General features: G+C 37.8%; 1 protein-coding gene across 1 annotated transcript in view; it reads left to right on the plus strand.

Annotated features, from left to right (window-relative positions):
* Positions 1-16,686, plus strand: part of ELP2 (elongator acetyltransferase complex subunit 2) — a 39,691-nt gene extending 23,005 nt beyond the window's left edge. The window contains exons 12-21 of the mRNA XM_009996520.1: positions 928-1,116; positions 3,230-3,299; positions 6,633-6,728; positions 6,856-6,913; positions 10,519-10,591; positions 11,021-11,207; positions 12,810-12,931; positions 13,435-13,577; positions 15,282-15,395; positions 16,394-16,686. Coding sequence (XP_009994822.1) covers positions 928-1,116; positions 3,230-3,299; positions 6,633-6,728; positions 6,856-6,913; positions 10,519-10,591; positions 11,021-11,207; positions 12,810-12,931; positions 13,435-13,577; positions 15,282-15,395; positions 16,394-16,550 — 1,209 coding nt within the window. The 3' untranslated portion in view covers positions 16,551-16,686. The remainder of the gene's footprint in view (positions 1-927; positions 1,117-3,229; positions 3,300-6,632; positions 6,729-6,855; positions 6,914-10,518; positions 10,592-11,020; positions 11,208-12,809; positions 12,932-13,434; positions 13,578-15,281; positions 15,396-16,393) is intronic.
* The last annotated feature ends 2,639 nt before the right edge of the window (positions 16,687-19,325 follow it).

Consider the following 19,325-nt stretch of genomic DNA (forward strand, 5'->3'; position numbering starts at 1 on the left):
ATATGAAATTAATTTTAATTGATTAAATTATTTCTAATTCTACTAGCTGTTAACTCAAAAGAGTATGCTGCATTTTTCCAAATGAGGTATCATGCAGGAGTAGTAACAAATGACAACTGCTAAAAATCTTTTCATCAAACTGTATTTGCTAAAAAACTAAGGTTTTTGTTGTGGGGTTTTTTTGTTATTGTTGTTTTCTTTTTTGGATGATTTTTTTTCTGTGTAGAATATTTTTTTTTTTAGAAAAGCATTTTAAATATTATAATACCTTTTTCTTTTAATATTCTTTGCTTAGTGTGACTGTACAATTAACTTCCCTATATAATTTCTGTTAATTCTGTTTTTCTTGGATGAATACTTGAAGTGTGTATATGAATATTGCAGGAAACAAACAAACAAAATACTTAAATGAAAATACTTACAAAATAATGAGAATTTTCCAGGTGTTTTTCCTGTAAAGAAGTATTTTGGTTTTGTGGGTATTTGCAAAGCTTCTATTAAACGGGCTCACTAAAATAAAGTATTTGAAGAAAGGACAGCAGTGCTTCTGTGCTTGGTGAAAGACATAAAGGAAGTGGGGCAATTATCACTACCTTTCTTACAGAGTTAAGGTTTTGAAAGTAGCAAGTAGCGTGCAGTCCTCCTTTTGCTCAAGCAAATTATGTTATATTCCTGACTGTCTAGCGAGAAGTCATCATAGTAAGTGCAGTGTGGCTTTAGTAACAAAGATAAACAAGTGCCTTTAAATGGATGTTACTGATGTTTATGAGTGTGCATCAGTTTAATGAGTTTCAGCAGAAGGTTGCTAGTAACTTTCCTTTATGTTAATAAAGTCAGGAAGTAAAACATTAGTACCTTTTTGGAACTCAAAATCTTTCTGCTTCTCTGGTTCAAAGAACTGTTTTGACTGCATGTCTGTTTGTTTAGGTTACCTGGCATGAAATCGCAAGGCCTCAAGTACATGGGTACGACATGCGTTGTTTGGCAATGGTCGGTCGGTTTCAGTTTGTGTCAGGAGCAGATGAAAAAGTGCTTCGAGTTTTTCGTGCTCCTAAGAATTTTATAGAAAATTTTAGTAACATCACTGGTATTCCAATGGAAAAGCTGTGCTCCCATGTAAGTGTGCTGAAGCAATGCTAAATGAAGACAGTCCTCTTCCATGTAAATAAAATTAATGCTTTGGTAAATGTCAAATTGCATTAAGCTCCACAAAAATTATTTTAATAGTTCTGAAACCTTTACTTTGTTTTTTCTTTCCCTTCTGTTTGCTTATGTGTATATTGTTTCATGCGTGCTTTATGATGTTGTCTTATAAAACAGGTTGTATTTGAAACTAAACTAGACTTAGTGCCTGAAGATTGCAGAGTACAGTTACATTTTAAGTAAGTCAGACCAAGTAGACTAGTGTACACACTTGGTGATTTAAAAGCAAACAATACAGTCTGGGAATGTGCTTCTCCTTAATTTAAGGGTGTAGTACTCTTGTCTAGATGTAATTATTGTTGTGTGGTTATGTGTTGTTTTTTTTAATTGTATGCTTGGAAATAGCTTAAAGCGTCCAGCACTGTTGTTAGCTGTTACATATAAATATTTACAAATGTGTACTTGCATTATTTCCTTCGTGCTTGTGCTTTATTTCCTTCTGGCATTGCAAATTTTCTGGAGGCCTTTACATTTCAGTTCTTAGTTGTTAATAAGTATACTTTATACTTACTTATTATATATATATATTATATATATATTATATATATAATTAGTATATATATATAATATATATTATACTTATGCAGAGTTGCTGTCCTTCTTTGCTCTCTATTTGCTTTAAGATCTTTAATTCTGTTTGGTTTTTTTCCTCTCCATTTTGTAGAGCAGACCTCTCTACCAATGCATGATTTTCGCACGTCTGGCTTAAAAGCGGTGTTTTCTATACAGCTTCTCAGAAATGGATCAGCCTTTCCATTTCATCTAACAATTGAAATATCTGAGAAAGAATATATTTATTTTTGACAGCAAGAGGTTTTATAAGTAGCTGTTTAGCGTTTCAATTCTGCAAGACTTTGTAAGCATTTGCATTAGTGACACTGTACAAATAACATTGTGTTTTTATAAGGCTGGCAGATGTAATTATTTTACTTTTATGTAGACTTTCCTTATCAGCTCTCCCTCTGAGTTCTGTTTTTTGGTTCATGATATTATAAAGTGTTTCACATAGACTTTGTTTAAAGAGGAAGGCTTTATGAGCTCTTACAGTACAGCTACTCTTAAGTAGCTTTATTGAAATTATTTTCTGTGAACGGGTAAGCTTTTTAATTTAGCTCAAAAGCCTTTCCCAAAAAAGTACTTAAACTAAAAAACCCAGCTTTATATTTGAAAAGGGTTGAATAGGACTATATTCAGTTCAAATCCATGGGATTGGATTATACTTTCGTTTGTAATGAAGAACCATTTTTTGTTTTGATAGCCTTAGACTGGTGTGTATGTGTCTTGTACATGTTCTCACAAAAATATGAACTTTTAAATAAACAACACAATATTTTAAGATGTCACTTAGATTATTAATCCAGTTCTATAAAACAGTCTTTTAACTTTTTCAAACACTGTAAGGCAGGGATCTATAGCTATTAAATCTAACTTTCTTCCATCTCTGCACAAATGGCCCCAAGTTCAGTTACACTTTCTAAATTTTGGCTTTTTCTCCCATACCTTTATGGAAGAGTTTTTGGTCTGATACGTCTTTCTGTGGCTTTAAACAGCCACCCACCCCAGCCACATCTCTGTCTTGTGAACTGGTGTTGCATCTTAACTTGTGGGCACAGGCGTTCACCCTCTGCACCCTTTTCCAAACTGCTGCTTTATTGTTTCACCTCAGAACAGATTATTTCCTAATCCTGTTGTTTTAAAAACTGCAGTGCTCTCAGTTAATTGATTAATTGCCATGTATAGCCTAGAATGAATAAAATTGTGGAGGAAAACCTTTAATTGAGGTGAAGCAGCATGCTTAACAGCAAAACTCTTGAGCTGAGGCCTTAGAGAAGCTTTTTTTCTGGCAGAGTACTGGTCTTCATTTTTTTCAGGGTATGTTCTGGATTAATAGGGAGTTTTTCAAAGGGCCCCCTTCACTTCTCTAGAAAAGTAATTTTTTTATTACAGGGATTCCTTAAACTGTGACCTTTGAAATCTGAACCTACATGACAATGCATGTAACCTTTTGTATTTTTTTTAGATTCAGCAGTCGTCTGATCTTCCAGAAGGTGCAACTGTACCAGCTTTAGGATTATCCAATAAAGCTGTTTTTGAAGGTATGACTAATCAGAAATGGTGTTTCATGGTGGAAACCATGGTGATGGTGTTTCATGTGGAAGATTTTAAAAATATAATTATTTTAGTGTATATCTTGTCTTAAATCTGTCATTGTAAGCTTGCCTGTAGTTTAGACTCTAGAAAAAAGAAATTGTGCAAAATTTTTATTTCTCTGATAGCACCTAAAAATACAAGAATGCACAAGTGAGAATATTTTCTCCCCTTTTCTGCCTTTGCTTTCTTCCCTAAGCATCCTCTAATGTCTTGTGCAAGCCCAAAATGTTTGTTTTCTGCTTCCATATTGTGTCCCATGCACCTGTAAGAAGTGACCCCAGTCAGTCTGCACGGTTCTCCTGGAAGCTTCTCCTGTTGACTGATCTTCATGAGTTTCACATGGATGCTGAGGCTTGTTGCTTTCCTGTGATAGGTCTGGGAGTAGCCAGTGCAGGATATTGAATTTTCCCACCTGCTGTTCCTGTTTCCTCTGTGCTCACTACTCTTTGCTGCTTCTGGTTGCTCTGTAAAATATCTTGGCCTCCGAAGCTATACTCTGAAGTCCTTTTCACACCCTCCTCAAATGTTAGCATCCTTGTAGAGGCTTATAGAAGTAATGCTGCTTTGAGGGGAATTCTGTTCCAATGAAAAGATCCATAAACCTTCTCCAAGTAAATGGTATTTTGTGAAGGCATTTGGAAAGGAGGAATTAGTTAGCCAACAGTAGCTAATGATCTGCTGGTGACGGCTTGTGAGGCACCAGATTAATTTCTTGGAGAGACAGTGGGAATTGTATTATGTGGGGATTGCACAGAATGATAAAAATAACTTAAGTAGTTACTTGACACTGGGATGGGACTCGTAATCTGATGTTTAACAAAGTGTCTGGTACTAGTGCACTTACTCTGGCATCTACAAATTAGACCAGACCTGTTTTTTTTCCTCTACTTAAAGCTTTATCAGGGAGTGTGGATTAAAAGCATGTTAATATGCTTTGCCTCCAGGGTCTTCAATACCAGTACTGCTAAATTTTCCTAAATCTTGTGTGAAGGACAAATATCAAGGATGAGGGGGTCATTAAGAGCAGTCAACATGATTTACCAAGGGAAAGTCATGTTCGACCAACCTTATAGCCTTCTATGAGGAAGTAACTAGGTGGATAGATGATGGTAGGGCGGTAGATGTGGTTTATCTTGATTTCAGCAAATCATTTGACACTGTCTCCCGCAGCATCCTCGTAGATAAACTGAGGAAATGTGGTCTTGATGGTCAGGTAGTGAGATGGATCATGAACTGGTTGAAAGGAAGAAGTCAGAGAGTCTTGGTCAATGGGGCAAAATCAGCTGGAGGTCTGTGACTAGTGGCGTCCTTCATGGGTCGGTACTGGGACAGGTACTATTCCATATTTTCATCAGTGACCTGGATGAGGGAGCAGAGTGTGCCCTCAGCAAGTTTGCTGATGACACTAAACTGGGAGGAGTGGCTGACACACCAGAAGGCTATGCTGCCATTCAGAGAGATCTAGGCAGCTGGAGAGTTGAGCAGGGAGAAACTTGATGAAATTCAACAAGGGCAAGTGTAGAGTCTTGCATCTGGGGAAGAACAACCCCATGTACCAGTACAGGTTGGGGCTGATGCGCTGGAGAGCAGTGTTGGAGAAAGGGACCTGGCTGTCCTGTTGGACAGAAGGATGACCATGAGCCAGCATGTGCCCTTGCAGCCAAGAAGGCCAATGGCATAGTGGGGTGCATTAGAAAGGGTGTGGTTAGTAGGTCAAGAGAGGTTCTCCTCCCCCTCTCTTCTGCCTTGGTGAGGCTGCATCTGGAATATTGTGTCCAGTTCTGGGCCCCACAGTTCAAGAAGGACAGGGAACTGCTTGAACGAGTCCAGTGCAGAACCACAGAATTGATGAAGGGAGTGATGAGAAAGGCTGAGGGAGCTGGGTCTCTTTAGCTTGGAAAAGAGGAGACTGAGGGGCGACCTCATAAGTGTTTACAAGTAAGTTAAGGGTGGGTGCCTGGAGGACGGAGTCAGGCTTTTTTCAGTGATGTGTAGTGATAGGACAAGGGACAATGGGTGCACACTGGAACATAGGAGGTTCCACATAAACATCACAAAAAACTTCTTTACTGTGAGAGTGACATAGCACTGGAACAGGCTGCCCAGAGAGGTTGTGGAGTCTCCTTCGCTGGAGACATTCAAAACCCGCCTGGACGTGTTCCTGTGTTACCCTGCCTGGCAGGGGGGTTGAACTAGATGATCCTTTGAGGTCCCTTCCAACCCCTAAGATTCTGTGATTCTGTGATTTTTGTACTTGAAGTAACTCGTATTTTGGCAAAAATTCTTTTTTCTGCTTTCTCATGAGTCCTTATGCTGAGACTGGGAACAACATAGCACAGAGAATAACTGATTTTCATTGGCTTCATGTGGCACACCCAAAAGCAGCACTATGAGTAAAAAAGCTGTCCACTTTTCCTGCATTCTCCACCATTGCCCACTCAGTGCTGTCAGCACTGATGGCTCTCTTCCTGCTTACCCTGTAGTGGAATCTTCATGAAGAGCAATGATCAGATAGTGATCTCAAATTAGATAAATGTGGCTACTTTCAGTTTCAACAGGAGGGAAGAAAGGATGAATGAGAAGCTAGTCTTTCTGTTCTGTTTGTTGTTGTTTTTTTTTGTTCCTGCTTTTTTAAACTGTTGTATTTGAAATGTGCATTTGGCAAAAAGTTAAGTATGTCTGAGAGCAACTCTATACTATTTTCTTAAATAGTATCCTCAAGGTGAAGGACAGAATTGAATTTTAACTTAAAATTAACTGAGTAATTTCAGTTACTTCTGGTATTTTTGCCTAAAGCTAAGGACTGAGCCCTTGGCAATTTTGCTGAATTTTGCAAATTGTAGCTGCACAATGTGGCTTTTCATAAAATGTGGCTACATTAAATTTAGGAATTCATCATTTGTATCTGAGATTTTTGCCTTAAACATTTTCAGATACAGAAGGAAAGGTTTAATACTGGGGAAGCATAGGTTCAACTCTGGTGACTGCTTCTTTCAGATAAATTGAAATCTTTTTAAGAATCTTTTAAAGAGACTGGTGATGGAAGAAGGTCAGTCTCAGAATGGAGGTACTTTGAAGGTTAGATGTTTCTTCTCTTTTCTTCATTCCCATGTGCATTAAAATAACTAGATTCTAATGTTCATATTATTGTAACTCTGGAAGCAGAGAAACCAAATTTCAGTTTCTTATATTGTAAAAACAGTATATGCTTTTCACTAGTATATTAAGTGCTCCTGTCAAGTATGTTCTCTAGCTAATGAAGTCCTTACTTTGAATAGGAGATATGGCTGTTCAACCAGGTGAGGATGAAGAAACATTTAATACCATTTCGAATCAGTATCCTGAGATTTGTTTTCAACCCTTGATCCTTACAGGTATGAGATTATTTTCTATTGTATGAAATAGGGAAGTGGGGTAATTAGATAGAAACTTGAAACACTGTTTAGTTGATTTTAGATAATTTAGTACCGTGTTTGAGTATGTTGTTCAAATGTCTTTTAGAACCTCCTCCAGAGGATCACTTGCTGCAGAATACCTTGTGGCCTGAAATTCAGAAGTTGTAAGTTTTATTTTAATTTTTCTTTCTCTATTTTTTTCTTTTTTTTAATTTGCAATATTTTCAGAAAGCTATTGCTACATATTAATGAAGTCTGGTCTTGAAACTATTCCTGTTTTACTCAGCTTGGAGCATACTGTACTGCTTGTAAAATTAATTATATGTATATACAATTAGGAAACTGCAGGAAATGGCAGTTAAGACTGATGTGTCACAACATTTTATTTCAGTAGTTGTTTCTGTACCAGTTAAATATATATACATATATATAAAGCACAAAGCTATTATTTTGAATTTGTAATTATCAGACTTTCATTCTCCCTTTGGATGCTTGTCTTTTGACAAGTGTGCCTTCTGTTCAGCACACAGATCCCTGTATTTTTCCTCTTTGTTTCAAGAGAACAGTGACGTTCCAGTCTGCTATTGGAAACTGGCATGTTTTCATTGTTTTATCTTTGCCCTTGAATGTGATAAACCTCTTTCCATGCTGCAACCTTAGTCTGCTTGGTGCATCTGCTTAAGATCAGTTTCTACAAGAGGTTTCTCTGTGTAAGGAGTTTAATTCTTTCCACTTTATGGCACAGACTTGCAAATCAAGTTTGTCTTTCTGGTATGGAAATAAAGGTGAGGCATCAAGTCCTAACAGAGTTGTAAGATGCAATAGATGGGAGCAGCAGCCAAGATAGGATGTGTCTTAACACAGAATCACAGAATCATCATGGTTGGAGAGGACCTTTGAGATCACAGAGTACAACCATCAGCACAAAAAAACTCCACAAACAAAAATAATAATAAAAAAAAACAGACCAAAAAACCCCCACAAACCAACAAAAAAAACTCCCACCAAACCCACAACCAACCACACACTCCCCACCAAAAAACACCCACAAAAATCCCCAAGTTTGGTCACTAGAGCATGCCCTGAAATGCCACATCTATATATTTCTTGAATACCTTCAAAGATGGTGACTCAGTCACCTCCCTGGGCAGGCTGTTCCAGTGCCTGACCGCTCTCAGTGTAGAAATTCTTCCTAATAATAATAAAAGTAATTCCAGTAGGAACAGCGTGATGAATGTGGAATAAGATGGTTACAAACCCATTTTGAGTATTGAATGCTGACAGAGTGGGTGGTGGAATGCAAAGCTAATAGAGTTATGTGGTTGTGACAATAATTGTTTTATGGTTGCAGGGTTTTAGAATTCTTCAGCTCTGTTTTGTTCCCTCTTCTCTAAGATTCACAACAATTTACAAATGAAGGTAGTCATCTTCTTTTTCCTTCAGGATCCTGGTAACATTAGACTACACTTCCATAATCTCAGAAGTTTTATTATCAATCTTCAAAGTGTAGCACAAAGAAATAAATACTCTTGAGCTCTTATGGACTGATGTATCTGAATCTCTGGAAAGAGTGATCTCAGACAGTAACAAGAAGGATGTTGAGACTTTGCTGATGATTACAGCTACCTTTATACATTGCCAGTTTAAAGACTTCAGTTGAGGGCATGGTAAAAAAGCTTTGGGAAAACAATCTTCAGGTTGCTTTCCTTTGACCATATGGGAGGTTTTGTGGGAGCTCATCTTTACCTTCTACTGGGCAGTAAATTTTGTATCCTTTTAAGTTCTTTTATTGTGTTTGTACTTGAAAGTGCTTCTAAGAGGGAAGCTGGTGGGTATTAGACTAGATCTGCACATTTTGTAATTTCCAACTGTTATATTAAATGATTCTCCTGTGCTTGCTATGGCTGCTGATGCACTCACTTGCATAAGTAGTTTGATGAGGGATCTTTAAGCAGTAAAAAGGAGGCAAGGTCAAAATTCTTATTAATTTGCCTTTGACATTTCTCGAAGTCTGGTGAGACATTAATCTTTGATATTCTGCTACAGGAATACTGCTTATCTGCTTTTATATCCTGCATTCATTAAAAGAACTGCATTTTATTACAGTCTTCAGGTGACTTATCTGAGCAATTTTTCCTGTTTTGAGAGACACTGCTAATTACAAGGGATTCTTTTATGCAAGGGTATCAAGATGTAAAGCATTCATAGACTTTCAGGGTATTTTTTCTCAGGATAATCTTGAAAGAAGTAACATGAAATTGCATAATGTAGATTTCGTGTTGCCATAGCAGCAGATAAAAAGTGTGAGGAGCTGATTTGCTAAAAATAGCTTATTTGTCATTGACATTTGTGTATCCCCAGCTTTAACTTGACACCAAGTTTTGAAGGATTACTGTTAGGTTTTGGAAACCATTTGCTTGAGTAATATGAAAAACTTGCTGTATTTTTTACATAATCTAATAACTTTAAAGAAAAATGTGAAAAATCCTGTGAGAGTGTGCTAATCTTTATCCTCTTTGAAAATTACCTTAGGGAGTTTGTATGCAGCAGGCTGAGATTTAAGTCTGAGTGTTGACATAAATATATATGTTTATATGTATGTACATTTCATGTAATACACTTGTAAGTCTTAAGAGATCCCTTTTGACATTAGAAAATTACATCATATCATACAATGGTTTGTGTTGGAAGGGATCTTAAAGATCATCTGGTTCCAACACCCCTGTCATGGTCACGGACACCTCCCACTAGACCAGGTTGCTCAAAGCCCCATCCAACCTGGCCTTGAAGACTTCCAGGGATAGGGCTTCCACAACTTCCCTGGGCAACCTGTTCCAGTGTCTCACCACCCTCACAGGAAAGAATTTCCTTCTAATGTCTAGCCTAAATCTCCTCTCTTTCAGTTTGAAACCATTCTCCCTTTTACTGTCACTACATGCCCTTATAAAATGTTCCTCCTCAGCTTTCTTGTAGCTGATATTAGTCCACTGCTTATAGATTGCATCTCCAATTTTACTTCCAATGTGTTTTGTGACTGATTTTGTGTTAGTTGATATGGCATTTCTGCTTATTAGTTGAATCCCAGTCCAGATATGTGATCTTGAATTCCAGCAGCACTCATACAAAAAGTGATTGAAACATATTTCTGGAGGAAGCAAGAAATTTTGAAGTTTTGTTGTTGTTGTTTCTTTGTTGGTTTCTTTGTGGTGTTGTTTTTGTTGTTTTTGGTTTATTTGGCTGTTTGGTTTGGTTTTTTGTTTTGTTTTATGGGTTTTTTTGGTTTTTTTTACAGGATTGTTTTCCTGTTTGACATGTTTCTTGTCCTCTAGTTCAGAAATCATCTTTCAGTATTTCACAGAACAGGTGTCCTTTGGCTGAGTGTTTGTGGTGTCATTTCTTTCTTGATCTTCAAATATGTGACTTCTGATTTTTATTGGTAGTGTTAAAATTCCTTTAAAAGGAAATAAGAATATATTAAAAACTGCTATAGTCTGCTTTGTTAGTCATTAGTGTAGCTTCTGCAGTGCTGGTGCTTTAGGAGAGCTTGTTCTATAGTTAGGTCCTAAATGTGAAAGAGTTTACATGGATGTTATATTGAATGCTGAATATTATTCGGAATTATTTGGGATGTAATACCAAAACAGTGGTGAAAAGTTCCTGGCAGGTGCATTTCACATTTTCAAAGGGACTGAAATTAGTCTAAGAGCCTTGATATATATACTGCATAAATGACAACGATGTGTTAAATATCTTTTCACATTTATTTCAGATATGGACATGGCTATGAAATTTTTTGTGTTGCTTGCAATAATTCAAACACTCTAATTGCCTCAGCATGTAAGGTAAGAAAAGATTCTAGCACCATCTAGTGAAAAGTGCCACTACGTTTCTAGGGTTGACAGCAGGATTCAAAACTCAGTTTGGGCTGAGTTATGTCCTTCCACTTACATGTGAAAGACTTTGTATCGATGACAGTCACCTTCCAAAGATGAGGGTGAATGCAGATAAGCTATTTGTAAATGATGTATAATTCATTCAGATTTATTAGTAATATAAATTCTAACAAATACAAGTATAAAACATTTTCTCACTAGTATGTTGTCAGCATTGGTTGAAATAGTGAAGCAATCTTGAAACTGCACAGAGGAAAGATGGTTGTAACTTGATTGTAAGCCTTAAAACAATGCCCCTAGCACATTAGTTATTTTGAAACGTGTGACTTTTATGTTTGCTTTCATTAATTCTCACTGATATTTTTTACATGAATACAGGCTTCCAAAAAAGAACATGCAGCAATTATTTTGTGGAGCACTTCTTCTTGGAAAAAACTGCAGAGTTTGATGTTTCACAATCTGACTGTTACTCAGCTGGTATTTTCTCCTAATGATAAATATCTGTTAGCAGTTTCTAGAGACAGAAATTGGTCACTGTGGAGGAAACAAGACTCATCAGACTCAGGTAAGATACGTGGATATACACATTTGAAGATTTGCTGTTAGTTCAGTATGTTTGGCTTCAAAATATTTCAAAGAGAATTGGTAAAATATTTTAATTGACATTTTCTGTACAACTTTTATGAACTAATAGTGTTGTAGACTCCTGCGGCTTTAAGAAGTGCAGTTAATGGTGTATAGGAAAGCTAGAAAGGGAATTAAGATGTCGAGAAGAATATAATAAGGCCTTGAATGCTGTTTAATTGATGGTTGTAATGAAATCTGCTATTCGTCTTCCTGCCTTCTGTTCGTGATCATATGTTTCAGATTTACTGAAATCAAGTATACATGCTCGAGTATAATGCCTGAACTTCAAACTGGCATTCTATCAAGGAAAACCTTCATCTTGGTGTTCTGTGCAGGCAAGGCTGGAAGGTTCATTGCTACACCTGTGTCCTGCATAGAACTGCTTTGTCCCTGGTAGCCTGGCATGATACTTTGAGACTCTTGACAGGATTAATCTCTGCCGTCACTGTGGCTTTCTGATAATCCTACACAATTGATTAATTTGACTAGAACTGGCTCTGTCTGGGAAAAGAGCTGATATTAAAGATTCAGTTGACTTTCTCATTAAGACTTTGAGCCTTGCAAAATCATTAGGAGATTGCTGTTGAACACTTTAATGGCTTCTTAGAGCAGATGCTTGTGCTGAAACGATTAACATTGCACTGTTGGCTTCATAGCACATAAACGCTACTGGACTCTATACAGTTTTCTTAGAGACTTGGCAGTGAGTTTTGGCCCCTTCAGACAGTGTCTGGTTGTATCCTGGCTTGAGATTTCTGTTCTATTCAGAGTTGTATTCTAAAGCCTGGCATATTGTCCACAGCAGTTACACAGTGTTTCAAGATAAGAAGTATGAATTCTTGTATGGAGTAAAGGAAATAATGTTTTCATCTGTTAATCAAAAACTTTATAAATCTAAACCAAAATTGCTCGTATTGGCATCCCAAGAGGTGGGTATTTGAAGTCTGTGCTCCAAAGTGACAGCCTTTTCTACTTTTGAAAAGCATTCACATTTACTGAGCTGCTGATCACATTATTGTTGCCTGATAGTATGCATATTCAAATAGCAGCCTGTCTCTTTGGGAGTATACTAGTCTTTACAATAAAATCATTAAGATTTTGGCTCTTGGGGCTTACTGGTAAGTAAGAACTATAGGGAAATTATTTGGGATACGTGTACACATGGGAAACGTTGCACTGTACGAAAACTTTTGAAGTCGGTGTTCTTATTAATCCTTTTATAGAAGAAATGAAGGTCTTACACTTGGACTTAAATTCTTCTGAAACAGATATGTATGTGATAGTTTGATCTGTTACTATTGTTTTAGTGTTATAAGGGCTGACTGATATTGAACAAATGCTAATTATCTTTGTGGTAAAGTGTTGGAAAAAAAAAAAGTGGTGCTAAGTATTCCCAGTTGCTTTAAAGATGAGTGGGATAATGTCTGAGTATTTCTGCAGTTCTTACATGGAGTAAGTAAGAGTAACAATTACTTGTAATTGAAGCATGGGTTCAACTTGTAGTTGAAGCATGGGTTTTCCTCTATATGTTTTATTCCAGGGCCAGTTTTCAGTTGCTGTGCATACACAGACAAAAATACAGCTGTTCACAGTCGAATCATTTGGTCTTGTGATTGGACACCAGATAGCAAGTATTTTGTAACTGGCAGTCGGGACAAAAAGGTAATTATCATGAAAGGAATTTTAAAAGCCCAGAATTATTTTAAATGTGTTTTAGATTACCAAATGCTGTGATCTAATGAGCCCATATTCTATAAATACACAAAAAGCTGATTCTGTGTATTACTACAGAAATCAGTAAGACTTTGATGTGCTAAATAAAGGGTTTGGATATGTGTGTACAAGGCTGGTCTGCCAGCTGGACTTCCTCCCTTCTTTTTTCATACAGCAAGACAAGCATATGTCACGTAACTCCTATGGGTCTCTCAGTATTTCTTGAACTTTCATAACAGAATCTGTTTTTCCTGTCAGTACCTTTAATGAAATCAGACAGACTGTCTAAAATGTTGAATCTTTGTGGATAGACATTTTTCACTATTTTTAGGGATCATCCATTTTGCTGTATGCTCTGGGAGTATTTTTAACGAAGTTATTCCTTAGGTTTTTGTAAATACAGTTATAAAAAGATGAAAGTGAAAAATCTTAGATTATTCTCTTTCTTGTAGGTTATTATCTGGGGCCAGTGCAATGTGTCTGTGACTACTGAAGAGAATATGTTGGATACTATCAAGCCTTGTTCAGCAGTACTGGATGCTGGGGATTCTGTTACTGCTGTTAGTGTCAGCCATGTGCTTACACCTGATGGAAGGTATAACTGTTCTCTGTAGTGCTGTTCTGTGTTTAATTTGAAATTAGTATTTTTCCCCATTTAGCCAGTTTTCTGTGGCTAAACAGCTTCTAAAATCTGTCTGTCAAATATTTTGATCATTCTTTGAACTGAATGAGCACTCCTTTTTTATTTCCTAGCATTCTTCTCAGGTGTATAATGACTTATTTGAAGTATAAGAAATACAAAAAAAATAAGAAACAGGCGGAGGGAGGGCATTAATACACTTGAAACATTAATTTTTCACAGAATCACAGAATATTAGGGGTCCCTCCTAGGGGGACCCCCTGCCAGAGCAGCATTCCCTAGAGCAGATCACACAGGAACATGTCCCGGCAGGTTTTGAATGTCTCCAGAGAAGGAGACTCCACAGCTTCTCTGGGCAGCCTGTGCCAGTGCTTTGTCACTCTCACACATCCTTATGTTTACAGGGATCCTCCTATGCTCCAGCTTGCACCTGTTTCCCCTTGGACATGACTGAGAAGAGCCTGGCTCTGTAGTCCTGACACTCACCCTTTACAAATTTATAAACACTAATGAGGTTGCCCCTCAGTCTCCTCCAAGCTAAAGAGACCCAGCTCCCTCAGCCTTTCCTCATAAGGGAGATGTTCCACTCCCTTCATCATCTTTGTAGCTCTGCGCTGGACTCTTTCAAGCAGTTCCCTGTCCTTCTTGAACTGAGGGGCCCAGAACTGGACACAATATTCCAGATGTGGCCAGAGTAGAGGGGAAGTAGAACCTCTCTTGCTCTTCTAACGACAGCCCTTCTAATACACCCCAGGATGCCATTGTCCTTCTTGGCTGCAAGGGCACATTGCTGGCTCATGGTCATCCTCTTGCCCACCAGGTCCCCCACATCCCTTCCTCCTCCCCTGCTCTCCAGCGGGTCAGCCCCCAACCTGTACTGGTACATGGGGTTGTTCTTCCCCAGATACAAGACTCTACACTTGCCCTTGTTGAATTTCATCAGGTTTCTCCCCACCCAACTCTCCAGCCTGTCTAGATCTCTCTGAATGGCAGCATAGCCTTCTGGTGTGTCAGCCACTCCTCCCAGTTTAGTGTCATCAGCAAACTTGCTGAGGGCACACTCTGTTCCTTCACCCAGGTCGTTGGTGAAAATACTGAATAGTACCTGTCCCAGTAGTGACCTCTGAGAGACTCCACTAGATACAGGCCTCCAACCAGACTGTCCCACTGACCACAATTCTCTGACTTCTTTCCTTTGACCAGTTCACAATCCACCTCACTACCCAGTCTTCCAGACCACACTTCCTCAGTTTAGCTACGAGGATGCTGTGGGAGATTGTGTCAAACGCTTTACTGAAATCAAGATAAACCACATCTACTGCTCTGCATTCATCTGTCCACCTGGTTATGTCCTCAAATACTGAGGACAATATTCTTACAGTATTGACTGTTCTGATGCTCTAATAAGCTGTTGTGGTTTTTTTTTCCCCCTTATTAAATATATTTTGCAGGTTTCTGCTGAGCTCATTTTTTGTTAAGAAACTTTGAATTAAATTGTGATTTTTTTTTATTTATTTTTTTTTTATGAAAAAGTAAAAACTGATTAGAAGGGCAAGGTGCAATACAGTATTTGGTAGTTCCTTGCTTGCATTAGAGCCAGCTTCAGTGAGCTGCCTCCTGTAATCTCTTTCAGAACTAATGCAGCTGTTCTCTTCATAGATACATTATTGCAGTAGGCTTAGAGAGTGGGAAGATTATCTTGTACACATGGAAGCAGAGTGGGCAAGAACCAGCACTAGTTGATTGGACCATGTCTGTTGAGATGGATAACAGGTATGTCTTTTGAAGTAAGTTAGGAGCAAGGAGATGTTATTATTGAGACTAATAGTGTGCTGAAGTTTTCTTATTATTATGCAGAAGGAAATGGAACTAGTTTATTTATATATAAAATATTTTTATCTCTTTAGCAAAAGGCTGAACCCTGAAAGTCTAAAGACATCCCTAAGCAAATAAAAATATTATTTAGAGAAAATATTATTTAGATTTATTAAAAATATACAACAAACTCCCATGAAAACCAAGGGGGAAAATGTTAAACCCCAAAGTATGCAAATACTTAGAGAAGTATTACTCTCTGTTGGCACCAGTTAAAAAAAAACAACCAACCAACCAAAAAAAAAACCCCAAAACTGGATTACTTTTACCCATGAAGTAAGATGATAGAAAAAACTGAAGAGAGGGAAAAGAATCACTGCCTGTATACATCAGTGGAACATTTTGGAGTGGGTGACAACAGGTTTTCAAGAGCAGCTTCTAGCAGAAACCAAGGGAATGACAAGCTGTATGTGGTACTGCTGCGGTGACAGCTAGAGAAACAGTGTGCAGAGACTTTGAATATTTGCAGCACTGCCTTAGATTCTTCCTTCACATACTGGCATTGGTAGTACTAGAAGGGAAAGTTGATGGTGACTTTGGCATGTGTATGCTTGAAGTGAATTGGAAAGAGATACCAGATAACAGGAAACTGCAGGCTAAAAGCCAGAAATCTGTCATACCTCAGTAATTGAGATACTAGACCTGCAGCATAATGTGGTAAAACTTGAAATCAATAGCTGTATAAATTATTGATGAGTGAGAGGATAAAATGTAATTAGTGTTAATGGCCCTACTTGTTTTAAGGACAGTACCTGCTGGTTGTCACAAGTCAATTTTTCCTCAGTTGGTAGTGTTGAAAAGAAGAGTACTAATTATATAAATGTTGATGTTTGCACTCACATGCCCAACTGTGTGTGACATTTGGCAGTTACGTATGGATTTCTTTTTTTTTGCAGCCAAAGTCATGCTCTTGCTGTGAAACGCTTATGTTGGAGACCTCACGCAGGCAGAGCTGGACATAATGATCAGATCAGCAGTGAGTGGTTGCAGCTTGCAAGTTGTGGAGCGGATCACTGTGTCAAGATATTCAATGTCAACAGATTTGCTCTTTAGCAAAAGCAGCAGGCTTGTCTGTGCAAAACAGATTCACAATATTTTATTTCAGCTTTTAGCCATTTTGATTGTTGAATTTTCTGTTTTCTTCTGTGGGAAGTGAAGCATCTGACATGTACCTTATTAAAGCAACTTTTTCTGTGGTAGCTTAAAATGTCAAATGTGTTTCTAATTCTGCTGTTCCAGGAATATGAAGAATTTTATATGTTTTGGTTGGTGAATATCCTGGAACCGAGGGATGGGAGGTGAGGTGGGTCATGGGAGCGTAATGAGACACCTTTGTTCACTGTGACTCCAAGGGTAGGTGGGAAGCTGCCAGTACTTGGGTTCTTCTCTGTTTGGGATTACGAGTGGAGTACTAAATTGTTCTGAACTCCTTATTCTTATTAAACTCAAGGAGTTTAATAACTGCATGCTTGGGCAAGCCTGCTTGTTTGTTTTTCCTGGCTATAGTCATCTTTTTTCTGCTGTGGAAGGTTCTGGGCTCGTGCTTCTTGGTCACATAGGGCTTAAAACCTAACTCGCGGACCACTTTAATCTTCTGGTGTCTACCCTGTGTGTCTGTGAGGCCTCTCTGAGCAGAGTGCTATAGAAATGCATCTCTTACTCTGCTTAGCTGTACTCTGCAGTTCAGACTGGAAGAGCTTACAGGTATCAGTTGTCACAAGATGAAAGGTGGCAGCCATTCCTTATATTGCCTTTGGACTCTTTTGGACTTTTGAGTGCTCCTTACCTGTTCTGGTGAGAAGCTGAACCGGTTAACCTTATTTGTCTGATTGTCCTGTAATTTAAATAGAATGATAATAGATGGCTAGGGTTGCAAGAGATCTTAAAGATCATCTACATCAGAGCCCCATCTAACCTGCCCTTGAATACTTCCAGGGATGAGGCTTCCACAGCTTCCCTGGGCAACGTGTTCCAATCTCTCTTCTAATAGTGAATAATTTCCTCCTAATGTCTAATAAAAATCTCCCCTCTTCAAGTTTTAGTCCATTCCGCCTTGCCCTCTTGCTACATACCCTTGTAAAAAATCCCTCCCTAGCTTTCCTGTAGGAAAATGTGACCTGCTGTCCACACTTCTTTTGGTGCAGCCCGGGACATAGCTGGTGTTCTGGGCTGCAGGTGCACATTGCCGGCTCATGTTGAGCTTCTTACCAGCCATCACCCCCAGGTCCTTCTCCTCAGGGCTGGTATTGATCCATTCTCCACCCAGCCTGTATTTGTGCATGAGATTCCCCCGACCCAGGTGCAGAACCTCATATTTGGCCAACAGACCTCAGCAGGTCTGTCTTCAGTTCCAGAATCTAATTAGAAATCAGTGAAACTTCAGGATTGAAATTATTTTCGTTCAGAATCAATTGCTACCCAAACTATTAGTGCAGAAATCATTGGAATTGTTCTTAACTGCTTATGTCTTTAGCTGAAGTACACAGTTTGTACATAGTGGGCTAAGTTATTTTGAGAATAATGGTAGTTTGTTTTAAAGGTTTTTATACGTTAGCTTTTTATTTTCAATTCTTGTTTTTCAGCATTTAAAAAAAAAAAATCTGTAAAAAGGGAATATAATCCTGACTTCTTAATAAAGTTACTTTGCTACGTTTTACTTGTGCTTTCCTTATATATGTACTTTAAGCATTTTAGTAATGTATTTTACTTGTCCAGGAATTTTTAAACAACCACTTAATGTACCTTGGCAAAAGCAAGACATAACTTACCACTCATGACTCTCCAAAAAGTGGGCAAAAGTGTAACTTTTTTCTGTGTTGCAATTGTAGGTTTATATTTTACCTACAATTTGATATTTTACCTACAATTTGATTATAATATTGGGTAATACTTGCCAATACTAGTATGTCTTTCCATGCAGCCACTCTTGCCTACAGGCAAAAGTGAAATGTCATTTTGTCCCTCTCTTTTATTTTGTGAAATGCTGTCATCAGCTATTACATGATTAGTAATCCATTCTATTACCCCTGGGAGTTTTGTGGCTCAATTGAAGAATATACCTCATTGTTCCAACTTTACATGTGTGGTGATCTTCCATTTTAAATGTTCGTAATAGACACTGTGTCCTCAATTAAATTAGAGGTTGTCAAGAGGCACCTCAACACACTATTAATATTTTTGATGTATAATATTATCTTTGTTCACATATCACATTATTATGCATTTAGGAGGTGTGTCTTTTCCAGATGCCTTTATTGGTAAGTCCACTAAAGTCTTTGCAAACCAGTAACAAGTAAGATACTGATTTCATTATCTCAATTAATGTCAGAAAAATATTTGGATCAATGTGATTCCAAAGATAAATCACTATAGTTCATGTGATCCTTTTGGGGGTAGCACTTGCTGCCTAGTGAAGAACAGAGTTCTTTAAACAGCAAAAGAGTACCCTTTAAAATGATTATGAGGGTCCCTTGAAAATTTGTTTTCTCTTTTGTTTGGCTTCGTTGTAAAAAATTGAGAAAGGCAAGCATTTGCCAGACATTTACTATTTAAGCTCTACTTTGTTCTTGTTTTACTGGTTTGGTAAATACTGCTGGGGTTACCTTCTTGCTATTTTTCCTTTTTGTTTTGTTTTTCCCAAAACTTAAAACTCTTAATTAGGTTTTTATTTGAAATAATCTAGTGTTGGTTTTGTCCACTGAATGGCTATCACTTTTAACAGTGCATATCATATTTTCATTATATATGTACTTTTTAATTTGGTTATTTTTCATGGCCTCCCTTACACGAAAAGTCTAGTTGCTCTCAGGTGTATTTTGGAGTTGGAGT

The sequence above is a fragment of the Chaetura pelagica genome, unplaced genomic scaffold (assembly GCF_000747805.2).
Source record: "Chaetura pelagica isolate M959 unplaced genomic scaffold, ChaPel_1.0 scaffold82, whole genome shotgun sequence".
NCBI lineage: Eukaryota > Metazoa > Chordata > Aves > Apodiformes > Apodidae > Chaetura > Chaetura pelagica.